Source organism: Arabidopsis lyrata (assembly GCF_000004255.2).
Source record: "Arabidopsis lyrata subsp. lyrata unplaced genomic scaffold ARALYscaffold_2, whole genome shotgun sequence".
NCBI classification, from domain to species: domain Eukaryota; kingdom Viridiplantae; phylum Streptophyta; class Magnoliopsida; order Brassicales; family Brassicaceae; genus Arabidopsis; species Arabidopsis lyrata.
This window is the reverse complement of record NW_003302554.1, coordinates 17,006,585-17,024,814: the sequence shown is the minus strand read 5'-3', so window position 1 is coordinate 17,024,814 and position 18,230 is coordinate 17,006,585. Positions and strand designations below refer to the sequence as shown.

General features: G+C 33.4%; 2 protein-coding genes and 1 long non-coding RNA gene across 3 annotated transcripts; 1 reads left to right on the top strand and 2 right to left on the bottom strand.

Moving 5' to 3' along the window:
• The first annotated feature begins 382 nt into the window (after positions 1-382).
• LOC9325125 (enoyl-CoA hydratase 2, peroxisomal) lies at positions 383-3,127 on the top strand. Its single transcript, XM_002889016.2, has 11 exons — positions 383-558; positions 680-702; positions 843-948; positions 1,030-1,100; positions 1,194-1,266; positions 1,450-1,489; positions 1,616-1,688; positions 1,770-1,920; positions 2,059-2,129; positions 2,568-2,741; positions 2,869-3,127. The coding sequence occupies exons 1-11, from the start codon at positions 499-501 to the stop codon at positions 2,954-2,956; spliced, it is 930 nt and encodes a 309-aa protein (XP_002889062.1). The 5' UTR covers positions 383-498; the 3' UTR covers positions 2,957-3,127.
• Positions 3,128-6,589: 3,462 nt separating this feature from the next.
• Positions 6,590-10,465, bottom strand: LOC9323691 (prolyl endopeptidase). The gene is made up of 12 exons (XM_021035130.1): positions 10,079-10,465; positions 9,628-9,847; positions 9,336-9,536; positions 9,171-9,241; positions 8,924-9,086; positions 8,129-8,722; positions 7,656-8,036; positions 7,489-7,564; positions 7,332-7,395; positions 7,108-7,243; positions 6,901-7,014; positions 6,590-6,811 (listed from the first exon to the last, which is right to left on the bottom strand). The coding sequence occupies exons 1-12, from the start codon at positions 10,378-10,380 to the stop codon at positions 6,746-6,748; spliced, it is 2,388 nt and encodes a 795-aa protein (XP_020890789.1). The 5' UTR covers positions 10,381-10,465; the 3' UTR covers positions 6,590-6,745.
• A 1,486-nt stretch (positions 10,466-11,951) lies between these two features.
• Positions 11,952-13,736, bottom strand: LOC110230699. Its single transcript, XR_002333878.1, has 2 exons — positions 12,730-13,736; positions 11,952-12,615 (listed from the first exon to the last, which is right to left on the bottom strand). It is a non-coding gene; the product is annotated as an uncharacterized LOC110230699 (long non-coding RNA).
• Positions 13,737-18,230: the final 4,494 nt, after the last annotated feature.

Genomic DNA, 18,230 nt, shown 5'->3' with positions numbered 1-18,230 from the left:
TATCATGGCCAAATGTTGATGCTCCCAGTGGGGTCTTGTTGAACCACTATGGTATGGTCTAACCAAAGCAAGTAAGAAGCATATATCCCATTTAAAGTATCATTGCGCCTTAGGATAGTTCTCAAAGATTCATAATTTAAAACATATCATCTTATCCACATCGTCTAACGTGGCCGATAACTTGTCTAATTCCTTGGCTTTCTTTTCTCCACCTGAAAAGCTATTAATGTTTTTTTTTTTTTTTTTTTTTTGTCAAACAGCTATTATTAATGTTCTAGTATACAATTTGCGACCGTGCTTAATAATTTGATCGTGTGTGTTATAGAATAAGACCAAAAATAATAATTAAAAAAATAAAATCCTATATCCATCTTATGTATAAGCAAAACGACGTCGTTTACTCTCTGTATATAGAGAAAACGACTTATCTAAACGTTGAACACTGAAAGGAGAAAAATCAGCTGGGACACGGAAGCTGAGCTCTAATCCTGATCGGAGATGGCGACTACCGATTCTGAATTCAATTCTGATCTTCTTCTCGCTCACAAGCTTCCCGAGGTTTGTTTTCGTTTCTTCATTCTTATTGATTTCTGATCAGATCTTTCGGTGATCGAGCCAAAACTTCTCTGTAATCGCACTCTCTTTGATCGCCTTTTTTTCCTTCTGGTTTTGCTCACAGACGCGATACACCTACAACGAAAGGTTTGCATCTTCACTCTTCGTGTTTCTCTCCCTACTCTTGTGTCTGTGTGTATGATAGAAAATCGAAGGATATTAGGAAATTGAAACAATTAAGGAAAGAGATCGATGAAGAATTTGATTTTTTCACTTGTGTAAAATAGAGATGTAGCAATCTATGCTTTGGGAATCGGCGCTTGTGGCCAAGATGCTGTTGATTCCGATGAGCTCAAGTATGTGTATCACAGAAACGGCCAGGATTTGATCCAGGTATCTCTCAATGATTGATCTGGATTTAGCTATGTTTATTTATTTATTTGAGTAATCGTTGTTCTTTGCTTTCAATTATAGGTCTTACCAACTTTTGCTTCACTATTCACACTTGGATCTTTGACAGAAGGTCTGGATTTGCCAGGTTTTAAGTAAGCAAAAATGTTCTGTTTTATGTTTATTTATTGTGGTTTTATATGAGAAAGCTCCAAAGACATGAAGATGTTGTTGTATCTTGTCTGCAGATACGATCCTAGTCTCTTGTTGCATGGACAGCAGTACATTGAAATATACAGGCCATTACCTTCCAAGGCTTCTGTAACTAGCCTTTACCTGTATATAGGAACTGTTTTTGATAATTAGGCACTGTACCCTTATACTGATTGGTTTTAGAGGACCGTGGGAATTAGATCTTCAAGAACTTTCTGATTGGTTTTTCTTCTATATCCAAAGTGGCCTTTGCTTAATTTTTCTGAATTGATCTTGTTTGTGTTGGCGCAGTTAGTTAACAAAGTAAGCCTCGCTGGATTGCAAGATAAAGGTACTTGGTACTGCTGTTTCTGTTTTGTGTGACTCCAATTTTAAGCAGAAAACTAACTACTACAGAGAACTAAAAGTTGACTTTTAAATTGATCATCTTTTTTTCTCTCTGATGGCAATCTTTTAGGTAAAGCAGCTATCCTTGAATTAGAAACCAGAAGTTACGAGGAAGGGTCAGGGGAACTGTTATGCATGAATAGGTAAATTACGTCTCTGTAAGTACTTATTCTGGGAAATTAAGTTTGGACACTCGTGAACTAAACTTGGGACTTTCTCTGCAGGACGACTGTATTTCTAAGAGGTGCTGGTGGTTTCTCAAATTCATCTCAACCATTTTCTTACAAAAACTATCCAAGTAACCAGGGCTTAGCTGTGAAAATCCCACAAAGACAACCTTTGACAGTGTGCGAAGAGCGCACCCAACCATCGCAGGCAAGTTAATCAAAAACTTATTTGGATTTGTTTTGTGCTTGATTTGGTGTACTTGTGATATTCATTTAAGTTGTTTATGGTCCCTTTAACGCCTAGTTGTTTACTTTATCTGACCCTCTGGTTTATATTTCCTGGCAGGCATTGCTTTATAGGCTGTCTGGTGACTATAACCCTCTGCATTCAGATCCAGAATTTGCAAAACTTGCCGGGTTAGTGAACCACTTATATAGCTTCTCATTCAGGCTTCTCATTCAGTCATTTTCATGCTAGATCATAGCTTCCTAGTTCGTTTTTTTTCTTCTTAGATAGCAACGTTTTAATTCAATAATTCGGAGGATATAACCATAAACGGCTTCGGCAACATTTTTCTGCAAGAAATGAATCTTAAGAAGTTCCATCATAGTTTTGAGCTATCAATGCTAACTTGTACTATTCTTTTGATGGTATACGAAAGCTCTTTTGTGTCAAAGAAGTTTTGTTATTTGAGCCCAACAGATTAAAATGTTTCAAATCCCTCATTATTCATTGTATTACTCAAGGCATTACATGGAATCTTTGGGTAGTAGTTACAACTTAAATGTTTTTTTTTTCCTTTCTTCCAAAACTTGCACATCACTGCCACACGACTGACACTTGTTTCATTGAAGATTCCCACGCCCGATATTGCATGGGCTATGCACACTCGGGTTTGCAATCAAGGCAATCATCAAGTGTGTTTGCAAGGGTGACCCAACTGCTGTCAAAACCATATCTGGACGATTCCTCACGACTGTTTTTCCTGGCGAAACTCTAATAACCGAAATGTGGCTTGAAGGCTTGAGGTAGAACTCTCTCTCTCTCTCTCTCTCTCACTCCCTCCCTTGTATTGTTCATTGGTAATATATTACATAGATTATCCATATTATTGTTTTAAGTAAAACTTGAACTTAGCTTTTCATGTTTTCACAGGGTTATATATCAGACGAAAGTGAGGGAAAGGAACAAAACCGTGTTAGCTGGTTATGTTGATATTCGCGGTTTATCTTCGTCACTTTAGAATGTTAGGTCCTTAGCTTCTTCTACCAGACGAAAGGCAATAAAAATGTCAGAAGACTCTTGATGTTTGCTTGGCGTAAAGAGTCATTATTAATATACTTAATTTTTAAATGTACATTTTATTGAAACATATTGGGTTGATAATACTTTTTGAAAAAACTTTAAAATTAAATCTAAATACGTGAAAACAGGTTGAACTTATAACACCACAAGACTTGAACCAAAAAGACGAGATGCTAAGTCTAACCGTTTTTACGTATTTAAATTTAATATTTAAGTTTGAAAATACTTTGTATAATAAAAAACTTTTAGCTAAAAAATATATCAAAACGATTTACTTCAAACATTATTTTTGAAAAAAACCTTAAAATTAAATGTAAATACCTGAAAACATGTTGAACTTGTGACACTAAAAGACATACGGACCAAAAAGACGGGATGATAAGTCTAACCGTTTTCATGTATTTAAATTTAACATTTAAGTTTGAAAATATTTTGTATAGTAAAAAACTTTTAGCTACAAAATATATCTAAACGATTTACTTAAAACATTTTTTTTGAAAAGACTTTAAAATTAAATCTAAATACGTGAAAACATGTTGAACTCATGACACAACAAGACTTACAAACCAAAAAGACGGGATGCCAAGTCTAACCGTTTTCATGTATTTAAATTTAACATTTAAGTTTGAAAATATTTTGTGTAATAAAAACCTTTTAGCTACAAAATATATATAAACGATTTACTTAAAACATTTTTTTGAAAAAACCTTAAAATTAAATCTAAATACGTGAAAACATGTTGAACTTGTGACACCACAAGACTTACGGACCAAAAGGACGGGATGCTAAGTCTAACCGTTTTCATGTATTTAAATTTAACATTTAAGTTTGAAAATATTTTGTATAGTAAAAAACTTTTAGCTACAAAATATATCTAAACGATTTACTTAAAACATTTTTTTTTGAAAAGACCTTAAAATTAAATCTAAATACGTGAAAACATGTTGAACTTATGACACAACAAGACTTACAAACCAAAAAGACGGGATGCTAAGTCTAACCGTTTTCATGTATTTAAATTTAACATTTACGTTTAAAAATATTTTGTGTAATAAAAAACTTTTAGCGACAAAATATATCTAAACGATTAACTTAAAACATTTTTTTGAAAAAACCTTAAAATTAAATCTAAATACGTGAAAACATGTTGAACTTATGACACCACAAGACTTACGGACGAAAAGGACGGGATGCTAAGTCTAACCGTTTTCATGTTTTTAAATTTAACATTTAAGTTTGAAAATATTTTGTGTAATAAAAAACTTTTAGCTACAAAATATATCTAAACGATTTACTTAAAACATTTTTTTTGAAAAAAACTTAAAATTAAATCTAAATACGTGAAACATGTTGAAATTATAACACCACAAGACTTACGGACCAAAAGGACGGGATGTAAGTCTAACCGTTTTCACGCATCTAAATTTAACATTTAAGTTTGAAAATATTTTATATAATAAAAAAAATTTAGCTAGAAAATATATCTAAACGATTTACTTAAATATTTTTTTTGAAAAATCTTTAAATTAAAGGGAGACTCACAAAAATGCTCATTTTTCAATACCCCTTTTCAAAAATGCCCCATTTGGCTGTCCATTTTTAAAAATACCCCTTTTTAATTATAAAATGACTAAATTACTCTTCTTTTAATAAAAGATATCACAAATATATAAGAAAATATAACAAAATTAGGTCCACAAAATACAAAATAATTTTTGGCGGGAAAAGTGATCCCGCAATTTTTCCCGCCAAAACACTTGTAAAAACTTGTAAAACCTTTAAAATACCTTGTAAAATTTTCCCGTAAAATTTTTCCCGCCAAAAAATTTTTTTTGCGGAAAAAGTGATTCCGCAATTTTTTTGGCGTTAAATTTTTAGCGGGAAAATTTTTGGCGGGAAAAATTTACAAGGTATTTTAAAGGTTTTTTACATTGTATTTATAAGGTTTTACGATGTATTTTAAAAGGTTTTACAACGTATTTATAAGGTATTTATAAGATTTTACAAGTTATTTTATAAGGTTTTACAAGTTATAAGGGTTTACAAATTTTTTATAAGGTTTTACAAGTTATAAATATCTTATAAAACCTTATAAGTACCTTGTAAAACCTTTTAAAATACATTGTAAAACCTTACAAAACACTTGTAAATACTCCGTAAAACCATTAAAATATCTTTTAAATTTTTCCCGCCAAGAAAATTTCGCCAAAAAAATTGCGGAATTACTTTTCCCGGGAAAAAAAGTTTATGGCGGGAAAATTTTTTGGCGGGAAAATTTTTTACGGAAAAATTTTACAAGGTATTTTAAAGGTTTCTACAAGTGTTTTGGCGGGAAAATTGCGGGATCACTTATCCCGCCAAAAAATATTTTGTATTTTGTGGATCTAATTTTGTTTCAAATAAGGGTAAATGGTCATTAAAAATTAAAAGAGGGCAAACTTAAAAATGAACTCTCAAAGGGGACATTTTTGAAAAGGGGTATTGAAAAATGGGCATTTTTAACAATTTCTCTAAATTAAATTAAAAACCCTTACTTAAATATTTACTTAATTTAACATTTAAGTTTGAAAATTAAACGATTTACGTTATGGAGTCTAGCGCAGAAGGTTAGCTAGACTCCATAACGTACGCATTTTTATTGGTCTATTTTCCGTGAATTATTTAATTAAAAATGAAAATTAATTTTCTCCCCAAATTCTTTAATTTTTGGGTTCCATTCCGCCAAAAAAGCGAAGAGAGGGTTTTACGACGATACAAGTCTTCCTCGAAATCAAGGGTTTAGGGTTTCAAATGTTTCTGATTTACCTTATGGGGCTCGAACGATCTAATCATGGTTCTGGGTTTTTGGTTGAGATTCAATTGTGTGTTCACTCAACTGAATTCTGTTCCTTTTAGCAAAGGATCTAAAGAAACATTGCTTGTTTTTAATTGACATGGTTTAGGGTTGCACATTATGGTGAACTTGATGCTGAGCTATCGATATGGAACAGCTCTCCTGGAAAGGCTCAAGCTGAAGCTGATCCACTTGGTAACATACCCAAGAAAGAAGGCGAAGTTCAGCAGGAGTCCAGCAATGGTGAATCTTTGGCTCCATCTGTTGTTTCTAGTAACCCAGAGAGACAAGGGAGTTCACGTGGGCAAGAAGGTACTGAAAATTGGGAATTGTTCTTGTTTAAGCTCATGGGTGTTGATGCTTCTGCTTCTTTGTTTTGCTGACTTCTCTTTTTCCCTCATGCATAGGTTCTGGTGGTAAAGACCAAGGAGAGGATGGTGAAGATTGTCATGATGATGACCTATCTGATGCTGATGCTGATGAAGATGAGTCTGATTTGAATATGGCCTGGAAAATGCTGGACATTGCAATGGCTATTACTGACAAACAGCCTACTGATACAATGGAAAAATTTGATATACTCTGTTCGCTGGCTGAAATTTCTTTGGAAAGAGGTATTTCTTTTCACATTTGCTTTGTCTTATTTTCTTTTTGATGGCCGTCACAATTTCCTGAATTGGTTAGTTGTATCGTTATGTGTTGTAGAGGGACGCAAAATGCGTATAGGATAAAGCAAAATTCATTGAACAAAATCCTTTTTGGGTGTCAATTAAAAACTGAAAAATGTGTCCCAAGCCTGTGTTTATATGTAACTGTCACTAACTCATACAAGGTCCTTTTTTGGACAGAACAATTGAGAAAAGATATTTGGTGCCTGTAGGTAAAGGAATTGTTTTACTCCGTCCATGCAGCATTCACCATCTTTGCCATGAACGAATACCGATCAGCAGCTTCATCAATCTGATGAACATCTCAATATCAGTTAACCATGGGAAAATGTATGTTATATATAATGTAAAACCTAAGAAACGATAGATTTTTTTCATTACCATCTTTTGGGTTGGGCGACCGGCACCATGGCCAGCCTTTACTTCAATACGACCAATTATGGGGTTCGTCTGAGGACTATTCTCTAAGCTTGTGCACAGCACGTGCTGCAACGTCTGCAAATGTGTACGAGTTTGAACAATCTGCTGGCTACTTAAGGTAAGATTAAAAATAAATTAACATTAAAGAAATAAAGTCTGGAAACAGACCGCAAGCAACTTCAAAGAGTGAAGTGGCACAACTCTGTCATCGTGATCAGCAGTCAATAGCATGGTTGATGGATACTGAATGAATTGATCGGTTTGTTGCTCCCATGGCCTCTTCACATTGTGCAGAGGCGAGTACCTTTTTACATTCACACCCAGATTTTAACTTTGTATCAGCATTGGGAAACAAATCAATACAACATCATATCATACGTTAATATACTTACTTTATCAGCCAATGAAACTCCTCTTCATTCTCGGAGCAACCATAATCAGATGTCCAGGCATGACCTATACATACGTAACACCTCAACTATATATACATTATGCAAAAAAAAAAAAAACAAACAAACGAAAAAATTGCAGATAACTGAACTCACTCACCTATAGTGAACTTGTGAAACCGTAGCATGTCCATGACGCCCACATGAGCTAAAGCACACCCAAAAAGGTCTGGCCTCTGTGCAGCAGAATTGAAAATTTTATGAATAAGTGTGGCAACTAATTGAAATGAAATTTGCAATTAGCTTTATAAATATACACAGACTTGCCTGATTTATGCAAGCACCGATTAGGAGTCCACCATTGCTGCCACCTTCAATACACAGCTTGCTCGGTTGTGTATAACCAGCGGACACGAGATACTCTGCCCCAGAAATAAAGTCATCGAAACAGTTCTGCTTTTTGGCAAGTGAACCTGCTTTGTGCCATTCCTCACCATACTCCCCACCACCCCGAATATTTGCAACGCAGAAAACAACACCGAGATGCTTGCTAAGCACAATGCGGCTGGCACTGAAAGACGGTGTTATGCTTATGTTAAACCCGCCATATGCATAGAGCAAACATGGGTGTGATCCATCAAGCTTAATATCCTTTTTCGCCACAATAAACATTGGTATCTTTGTTCCATCTTTGCTGGGATAGAAGACCTATAAAGAGGAGCAGAAGAGACTTTAACATATGCAAAGTAAAAGTAAATTATGAAAGAGACAGGAATATCCACTACAAGAGAGTGTGTAACCTGAATGGCTTGAAATGCTTCCCTGTCAAATCCGGGTACAGTAACCTCCCGGAATACCTTAACTTCTGGAGATTCATTGGCTAAGTCACACTTGTAAATCACACCAGGAGTGAGGAAGCTAGTAAAGCTAAAGAAAAAGGTATTGTCCTTGCGCCGAGCAGAAACATCAGATACTGAACCAATATCTAGAGGTAACTGGTGAAGCAATGAACCAGATTTCAAGTCCCTAATTTGCAGAATATGCTTTACATCGCTCATGTAGCATGCGACCAGATGATTCCCATTGACTGCACAAGCTGATGCTAAGACATCCTTCTCGTGTTCTTCAACAACATCAGTCCAACTGTTTGGTTCCTTTAGATCAACCAGGACTAATTTGTACTTAGGGGCATCTTTATTTGTCAAGAAAGTAAACAGAGTCTCATCATTTGAGATAACACTATATTGAGCGTCAAACGTGTCAACAAGCTTAATGAATGGAAGAAAACTGCTGCTTCCTCTGAAACTCTCAAGACCTCCCGAAAATGAAGTCATATCGCAGTAGTATAATTTGTTGACTGGGTCACAACTCTCTCCAATGCTCATGAACAGATACTGCAAGAAGAAACAACATTATGAGATTAGACCTAAAACTAAGAATCCAAGTTTCAGTCTACAAAACTAGGTAAAACAGTTTGAAGTCATGCCCATCATTTAGAAAAAGGGAAAGGATCAAAATGATTTTCCGACAGTATTTACAGAAAAAAAAAATTGAGGATTAAGAGCGTAATCAAAGTTAAAAGAACCCAGTGTTACCTTCCCATCGTCAGTGACTTCAGCTCCGAACATATATTTGGGATTCTCATGATCTCTCCAGCATAAGATATCTTGAGATTGATCCGTCCCAAGGAAATGGTAATACAGCTCATGATAAAGGTTAGAATTCGTCTCAGTGCCAGCATCAATATCCTCTCCTTCTCTGCAAAAGACAAATAAAATTGTTAGAGTAACTTAGCTATCTTAACTATATTGAAAGGCTTCTACCAACACATCTTGTACTTACTTGGGAGCTGGGTAGCGACCATAGAAAAATCCTTTACTGTCGTGCGTCCATGTAATGCCAGTAAACTTAACCTGTTCCACGAGAGGATCATAAATATATCAGAAATCTTGACGGTAGAAGTTTATTGATCAACCCCACTAATCAGTACCATCTTAAAGACCATACCCATGATAAAACATCAGGCTCCACTTTCTTATCCTCGATATTCATCAGCTTAATGGTCACCCAGTCGCTACCACTTGAACTAAGACCATAGGCCAAGTACTTAGCATCCTCGCTGACAGAAAAGGTGTTTAAGGCCACAGTTCCATCATCACTAAGAGTGTTTGGATCAAGCAAAACCTCTGGCTCAGCATCCAGATCATCCTGAACCCGAATGCAACAAAATTCAATGAGTAAACAACGCTAGAAAATGCATGTATGTACTGATACGAAAGCCATGGCTCTCAACAAATACCTGCATATAAAGCACACTTTGGGCCTGTAGACCGGTGTTATGGAAGTAAAAGTACTTATCCCCTTGCCTGAACGGAGAATCGTAACGCGGATGATCAATAAGTTTCGTTATATTCTGACGGAGCTTCTCCTTGGTTTCGCACTTTTCAAGCACAGAATCTGTCAATTTCACTTGGTTCTGCACAAACTCCTTTACTTCTTCAGCATCAGGATCCTCTAACCTATCAAAAAAACAATCCAGAATGACAAATTCAACGCAAAAGCATAACAAAAATGAACAAATCACACAAAATCTCCAACAATTAAGGAATTAATCTTCAGGTCAATCGCCAAGTCAAATCCAATGTCTGCTTATTCCTCAGAGAGCGATATGCAGAAAATTCAAATCCCATTTGAACCATTACAAAAACCTAAACGCAAGAGAGAAATTGCAGCTGGAAACGAGCTCTTACCAACGGTACGGATCTCCGATCTTAACGCCGTGATAGTTATCGACGACGGAATCACCACGCCGAGTCGCAGGGTAATGTAATCGCTCGCCTAACACCGAAGAAGATCCCATAATCGCAGAGCTCGAACAACAAAAACAACGAGAAACAGAATTGGGTCGATTGGAGAAGGTTTCGTTTAGGAGAAGAAAAGAGGAGAGAGATGATTGGCGTAATGTATTTATACGGAGGCGGCGCGTGATTGTTGGGACGGTAACAAACGCGAAAACGTGAGAACGCGCGTGACTTGCAAACGCTGTGAGCATCGGTTTTTCTCTCTACCTCTCCTTCTTCTTCTCCGAGATTATCGATAATATGTCGTCAACATGGTTTCGTCGTTCTATCGAGTACTTATGGATATGGTACCAAAATTTAATCAATTATGTTCTCTCATTCAAAAATATATTTGTATGTGTCTTTTTTATTTATTTAATCAACTTGACTAAGATACCTGTGATTGACTGATTGGTAGACTTTTCAAAATTTTATATCCACTGCCAAGTGCCAACTATATATATATTAGGTTTTTCACTTAAGAAAACATCTTGATCAGCTACTAATTCATATGTTTTAACATATGATTATTGATTATAGTATGCAAAAATTATGCATAATTGCATAGCTCCTGATCTTCTACTGAAAATAATAGCTCAAGCAGCAGTGATTTATAACATTTGGTGACAACGGAATAATGTTTTGCACAACTCAATTGGTTTGTCCCCCCCCCCCCCCCTTGTTATCTTCAAATTGGTTGATCGTCAACTTCGCAACGTAATCTCTTCTAGACGAAATCGAAAGCGTTGGCAAAGGCTAATGCTCCTATGGATTCGCTAATCACCTCAAATATTTCCCAATTCTATTGCAGCATTGTTTTTATTCTTTTTGCTTTGGCTACTCTTTAGGTAGGTACTACTCTTTTGTAAAGTCTAATTTTAATTTATAATAATATTAACATATTTAGCAAAAAAAAAATTAAAAAAAATTGCATAGCATTTTATACCAAGTTTAAAGCCTTTTGGGCTGAAACTTTATAATATAATTATGAAGTCTAGACCTGCTGAATAAACTTGAGCCCAACATAAAGCCCAATAAGCTCTCGTTTTCTTCACGAGTCAAACTTTCCATAAATGTAAACAATTGCGACAGATTCTTTTCACCGTTTAGGAGGAAACAAAAGAACATTTTTTCTTTTTTATTCTAGAAAGTAGGTTTTGGACTACTGCATTTGTTTTCTTTAAGAGTCTGTATTACGCAGAATAATAATCATGCGCTACACTACGGAAACATAATTACAGGAGTTTTTGTGAATTGACCGAACAAAAAAAATTACAAGGTAAAGCAACTTTGACCTACATAAACGAGAACGGAAATTTGGGAGTCACGCGCATAATTAAATCGCGTTTGGAGATTTGCCTTGAAAGGATAATTTAAATGCTACTGACACACTTCCAATGATGAGGTTACTAGGGAAAGTTCAAGTTGAATTCTTATTTTCTTTTATTTTTTCTTTGACGTAGAGCACTGTAATTTTTCATATTATTTAAATCCGTAGAACTATACTATAGGCACATTAAAGACGTCGAGCATTATACAATGGTTACTTTCTCAACGTTAAAATCCTTGTTTAACCGGGAAAAAAAACCCCTTAAATTCTAATAATCGTAACAATAGTAAGAGCACTGACAAAAGTCCTATTGTAAACTTGATTTTGCTTTCCATTTTCCCCCATAAAATAACAGCTAGTTTCTTAGTTAATCAAAATACAAGAAAAGTTGCAAATCATTTTGGTACCATCTAAAACCTAATTAATCAAAAATCAACATAAAGAAACACAACATTGTCGGAATCGTCATATCTCGGCATTCATACCTCAATTGAAAGTCCTGAAGTTAGAATACATGCATACATCAAGACATCATATAGAAACATGCGACTATACATGAGTATATATTATTATATATACACAATCCGACTTTAACAAAAGAAACATCATAATAAAGCCTAAGAAAATACTACATCTACTTTAAGATTGAACTTGATATTTCTCCAACCATTTATCAGATTAAACAAATCTCATCAGATAATATATAAACAAAAAAAAAATCACTTGCTAATAGCCTATATATATAGATTCCAACTTAAAAGAAAACAAGACATCATAATAAATAACATTGTGTGGGCTTCACAAACATAGAAAGGGAAGAGTAAGTTATTAAAAAAAAAGAAAAAGGGAAGAGTAAATTCTCCTTTTCATTACCATATTCTCCTATGATTTCAATTTACCTGTGCCTTTATATGGAGTAATGGGTCCTCTTTCTTTATGCATAATTTACCTTTCCTAGATGATGTAAACGTCTCAAACGCCACCACTCTGAAATCTCACATTTGTCAACGCCGTTGCAAATTAAAAGATGTTGAGAACTTCTTACAATCAAATGTGAATGTGATCCATCTTTGAAACCACCATCGGATTAGAGTCTCGATCAAAGAAAGCATAAAACCTTTAAGAGATAAATCAAAGGAGATAGCAAATGACAAATGAAATTGACTTAATCAAGAACAAGTAATGATCACACATATTAAAAAAAAAAATGAGAGTAGATTTGAGATAATACCCGGTTTTCTTCAGAATTAGATCTTAGAATTCAACAAATAATCTTGATCACCAAGAGCCAACGTCTCATATCTTGAAAATATCAAATCATGAGGGGTTTTACAAAGAAACCCTAACAGATCTCTGTTGGCAATATGTCCACCTCCCCTCACAAGACAGCGCTCATACATATACATATAGAGAGAGGAGGTGGACAGAATGCCAAAGATCTCTGTAAGAGACTCTTTTGTCAAACCCGCATGATCAAAAAAGATTAAAGATCCCAAAAACTTCACTCATTTCCTTTCTGTCGAATGTAATATTGAGAGGTACTCACACATTAAGGAGCAAAAAGGGTTATCTGTAGAGAGAAAAGCTACAGAGAGAACATTTAGATGAGAAGCGAACGGTGAGAATATTTATGAGATTGAGAAAGAGGCAGATGGGTTTCTCTTAATGATGGTGATGTACAGTTGTTGTTTGTAGCAGGAAAATTTATGAACCAAGACTTAAATAAAAGAATAAAAGAAAAATACAAAAAATAAAAAAACGAAACCCTAGATTCTGTTGTCACAAAGCTACGGAGAAGATCGAACAACAATCGTGTCTCGAGAGGTGGAATTTTTGCTGGATGGGTTTAATCAAATGAGAGAAGAGATCAAGTTTAAGATTCGGATTTGAAAAGACATAAGATCTAACAACTATGAACAGAAAAACAGTGAAGAAAGAGAGACTGGAGAAAACGTGGAAGAAACAATGAAAATAGAAGAAACTCAATGAGTGTTCTCGGGAAAACAAGTAAATAATAGGGGATTAAAGGATAACGCAATCTTTCTTCTCTCTCAATAAAATTCTTACTTTTCCAAAGTCCTAATGATATAAGCGAAACCCAATAAATTTTCTAGGGATTTTTTTGTTTTCTCTGCTTCTAGCTTCAAAAAAAAAAATGTCAAAAGGAAATTCAACGGGGTTCTCCTTTACGTCTACGACATACCGTTCGTTTTCCTTTTTTTCTCAACTTTTTTTCCGGACCACAACCTAGACGGCACCATATTTTTACTTGACTATGCTTTAATAACGCTATTGAAATTTGCTCAAAATTATAAAAGTTATAGTAGATTTATGAAAAACCAAATTATTAATGAGAAAACATATATATATATATATATATATATATATAGAAAACCAAAGATTTTAAAATTTACAAGAGATTTTACCTTAAGAAGTCACAAATCATGAATTTATAGGATACAACAATCGAATTAAATAGAGAATTAATTGCAGAACAACTTTAGATTTATTAATCAGAATCCACATTTGCTAACTCACCCATAACAATAATTTATTATATTTTGATCAAACGTTCGAAGTTCTTTTCCTCAGAAGACACGAGTTTATCTGTTTGTGACTTTTAAATTAAAACATTTTGAAATATATCATTAAAACAGGACGTATAAAGAAATTAAGAAATACGTAAAGAGTTATAGTATTTGTTTTCAATGTAGTACTCCGTAAGCCCATATTATATCATTGAGAATCATGTAAAAATTAACAATTTCTGACTTCAGTTCGTGTGAGGCAACTTCCAATTGATGGGTCCATTTAAACTCCACCATGGAGTGGATTGCAGAATCCTAGGCTCATGTAGTATAACATAAATTTTTTAATACAGATTATAACAAGCTTTTGACCTATAGTAATTAGCCATGATACACTAAAAATCTTTTTTGTTTGGTATAATCTTTACACTAAACCAAAAAAAAAAATCGACGTATATTCAAGAAGAAGGTCAATCCCTTTTTTGTTTTCTTACTTTAAATGACGAAAATATACAAATGAAGTGACATCATTTTATAATATATAATAGAATCATATTTCCCTTCTGTCGACTGATAGGTCGCACTCATCACTCCCACAATCTGCAAAGTCTCATTTATTCTTTGTGACAATTTGTTTTGGCATACTCATAGTCTCATACTTTATTCTTCTAAAAAAAAAAATACTCATACTTATTTTCTCTTGTTATTTTGATTCAGTGGTAGTATTTTCATTTTCTTATAAATGGAACATACTCCAACAAAAAAATGGACTTATTATTAGTAGTGTGGATGAGAAAACAAATGCATGCCTTGCGTGCATTAATTGCAACAACTCATAATTCTCCCCACTATTTATTGCCTCAAAATCTACCACCCCCATCCAACTTTATCTCCATTAAATTCTTACACCTCAAAAAAATTTGAAACTTAAAAAAAAAAAACTTAATGATGCTTATATATATATATATATATATATATATATATATATATATATTTTGGACTTATTTTTGTTGGCTTTATTAAGGTCAATGATGCTTATATTTTGTACAATAAAGCTTAGATCATACACATTGGCAAACTTTTGAGAAGAGTGTTAGAAATTTTTTTATTAATAAAATGTATTTAAGAGAGAGAAGAGAAAGAAGAAAGAAGAGAAATACTGAGGAAAAAAAGTCACACTCGAGTGTAAACTCACACATAAGTGTAAAATTCACGGTGACTATTCTCTTATTTTCATATTTTTTATTACTCACACCCTTGTAAAAGGTTTAGCCCATGGTCTAATATTTCCTAAACAAATTTATGGTCAGGAATTAAACAAATGGAGTATTTACTATAGAAGATACGCCGGAACAACCGGGTTGACAAAATAGGTTTCGTGTTTAGTGTTTACTGCTTTTGTTGTTGTTTAAATTCGTATATCTTGGAAAAAAAAGTAATGCACGATTTTTGTCATCTAACAATCGATTCTTAGTCTAAATCTAATTAATTGTTATTGACTATGAAAATAACTAAAAAACTAGATGTTTAAAAAAAAAAAAAAAAAACTAAAAAACGACGGGTTTGTCGCATAATGAAAATGTCAGTGGTATGATTGAGTCATTTAAGAAATGGCTTCAAATTTTACTTTCCAGAACACCATGCTATCGATTTAAACACATGTCTTCATATGTTTTAGAAAGATTATAAGAGAATATGTATATACAAATATGAATATGATATCGAGTTTTCTTTTTTGACGTAATGTCATACTATGGCGGTATTTTGTAATGCCGTCCATTAGTGATACACAGAATTATTGAAAAATGTTATTCATGCCATTTGTTTTTAGATTTGAGGCATGAAAATGAGAACTCGACTGTAAAAAAGGTCAACACTTTTGGTTCGCTTTTATAAAGGCTTTTTTTCTGCATTCCATCTTCCGGACATTTTCTTTTCTTTTTGGTTAAAAGATTTTTCATTTCTTTTTTCTTTCTCAAGGTTAATTAATGACTATCATAATGTCTAAAAATATTCAAACGAAAAACACTTACATATATATACTATGTGGCTTTTAATTTGTTTGATGATGACATTGATTCATTTGTTTAACATTTAGGTTTAAAAATAGATAAATAGTTGTAGGAGCATGTTTATATCATTCGTTTAACGCAGAGCTCGATGCATGGACAAATGCTTTTTACCCCACCGCATGATTGCCAAAACTGATAATCGTATTTGGTTATATAATGCCAATTTTCATTATTATTAACAAAATATAATGTACTTTCAAATGTATTTTCTCTAATTAAACTATGCAGAGGTTTCAAAAAAGGCAACAAAAGTAAAAAGAAAATGCAGGGATAATTGGTAAACTATAATTGCGAGTAGTGACTTTTATACAGAAAGAGCAGCAACCGTCGATATATATACACACAATCACACATAACACCACATCTTTGCTTTGGTTAGTGTCGTATCAGTATTTTCAGAAATAATCATTCCTCCCCGAATTACTTTTGTTTTTGGGTTATATGTTCTTCGTGATACTAGAATCTGATTTTATATATATCTGTATCTAAATATCTTTTTATTGAACTATAGAACTCTATTTTAAGTCAATGCGTTTATATATGTTAAGGAAAGTTTACCATTAATTTCACAGTTTCACACCTATATATAGTCATAAAAGACGAACCGAATGCATCAATGAAGACGACACAAATGCCCTAAAAATATCGGACTTGACTTGTATTAGAATTGTAAGCTTAAGTAATACAGTAATGTTTTTTTATATGAATAATTGTACGAATATTTTGAAACACAGCATAAAATGTTGTATTTAATTTTTAGAAAATAATAATAAGACAAATTTATTTTGACTATAACTGTAGAAATTTTTGCAGGATTTGATTTTTGGAATGTAGGCTAAGACAAAAAAGAAAAAAAAAATGCAATGTGGTACTATTGACCAAAAAGAAAGAAAGCAATGTGCTACTGCTATGCTACGTTCCAGTTTTTTTTTAGAATTGAGAATTTTTAAACAAGAGTGAGACGTTAAATTAGCAACATGTGTAATTGTAGTAATAAAAGAGTCAGCGGAAACAGAGTTAACCCCGGAAAATCCTTAATCACCGTTTTAGCCAAGTTTGTTCCCATTCCCTTTTTCACTTTTTTTCTTATGCAATATGCATGCGGGACATTCTCTCTCCCTCATGCTCATCATCACCATCATTTTCTCCGGATTAACTGTATTAATTTCTCATGAGATCATCATTAATTTTCTTTAATTTCCTTTTATTAGGTTTCACATATATTCATAATTTTTTCATATTTGGACATTTATGTTATATATAGTCATTACGGTCTGTACTTATATTCTCCGTGGGCTTTTTCTGAAAGCAAAATATTGGTGAAAAAAGAATACAGTCCAGATATCCAATTAGCCAGCAATGCATCTTGTAGCGCCATGACCATTAAAAAATTCAGAAGTAAACAATAGTATTTCCTCTGTTTCATTATATAAATCGTTTTAACTTTAAACACGTAGATTAAAAAGATCTATTTTTAAAAAGTTCGACCAATCATAAAAGAAACTGTATAATATAAATAATTATAAATATTAAAGTAATATATAAAGTGCATTGAAACTTGAAAACGACATACATTATGAAACAAAAATTTTTCTCCAAAACGACTTATATTATAAAACTGAGGGAGTATAGTTTAAAAACAGGAAAGATCTAAGAGCAACCCCAACGTTCAAAATCCTTATCAGTTTCTTAAAAACAATATTTTAATTATTTTAATATAATTAATTTATTATTATATATTTTTGATCATAAATAACAAAATTGACAAGTTATATCATGTCATCTGTCTCTTGAGTTTCTCAACCTCTTTCCAAAAATCCTTGTTTTAGAATTTTGTCTCTTTCTCTTTCATCCATATCTATTACTTTTTATTATTTAAAATCAGAGAAACCCACTAAAATATCCCCATTGGGGTTGCTCTAAGAGAGCTTCTATGAACAGAAGATCTTTTTAGCACAACATGTTCACGTGAAGCCAGAAGGTGTTCATGATTGATTCGATTTTGTTCTTTATGCAGTTCCCAAAAAATATATACAAGGATTAAAGCACCATACAAAGTAACAAAACTAGTCAAATGGAAAATTAGATGGAAAAGAGTGTGTTAGTAAAAATGGGTATTGGGCTTTTGTTGT

What these genes read in the sequence shown, in the direction of transcription:
- LOC9325125 (XM_002889016.2), top strand. Translation starts at nt 499, where the DNA reads ATGGCGACTACCGATTCTGAATTCAATTCTGATCTTCTTCTCGCTCAC. An exon ending in GAACTGTTATGCATGAATAG is followed by an intron (nt 1,689 to 1,769) that starts GTAAATTACGTC and finishes CTTTCTCTGCAG; the next exon opens with GACGACTGTATTTCTAAGAG. An exon ending in AGCGCACCCAACCATCGCAG is followed by an intron (nt 1,921 to 2,058) that starts GCAAGTTAATCA and finishes ATTTCCTGGCAG; the next exon opens with GCATTGCTTTATAGGCTGTC.
- LOC9323691 (XM_021035130.1), bottom strand. Translation starts at nt 10,380, where the DNA reads ATGCTCACAGCGTTTGCAAGTCACGCGCGTTCTCACGTTTTCGCGTTT. An exon ending in ATCGGAGATCCGTACCGTTG is followed by an intron (nt 9,848 to 10,078) that starts GTAAGAGCTCGT and finishes TTTTTTTGATAG; the next exon opens with GTTAGAGGATCCTGATGCTG. An exon ending in TCGGTGCTTGCATAAATCAG is followed by an intron (nt 7,565 to 7,655) that starts GCAAGTCTGTGT and finishes TCTGCTGCACAG; the next exon opens with AGGCCAGACCTTTTTGGGTG.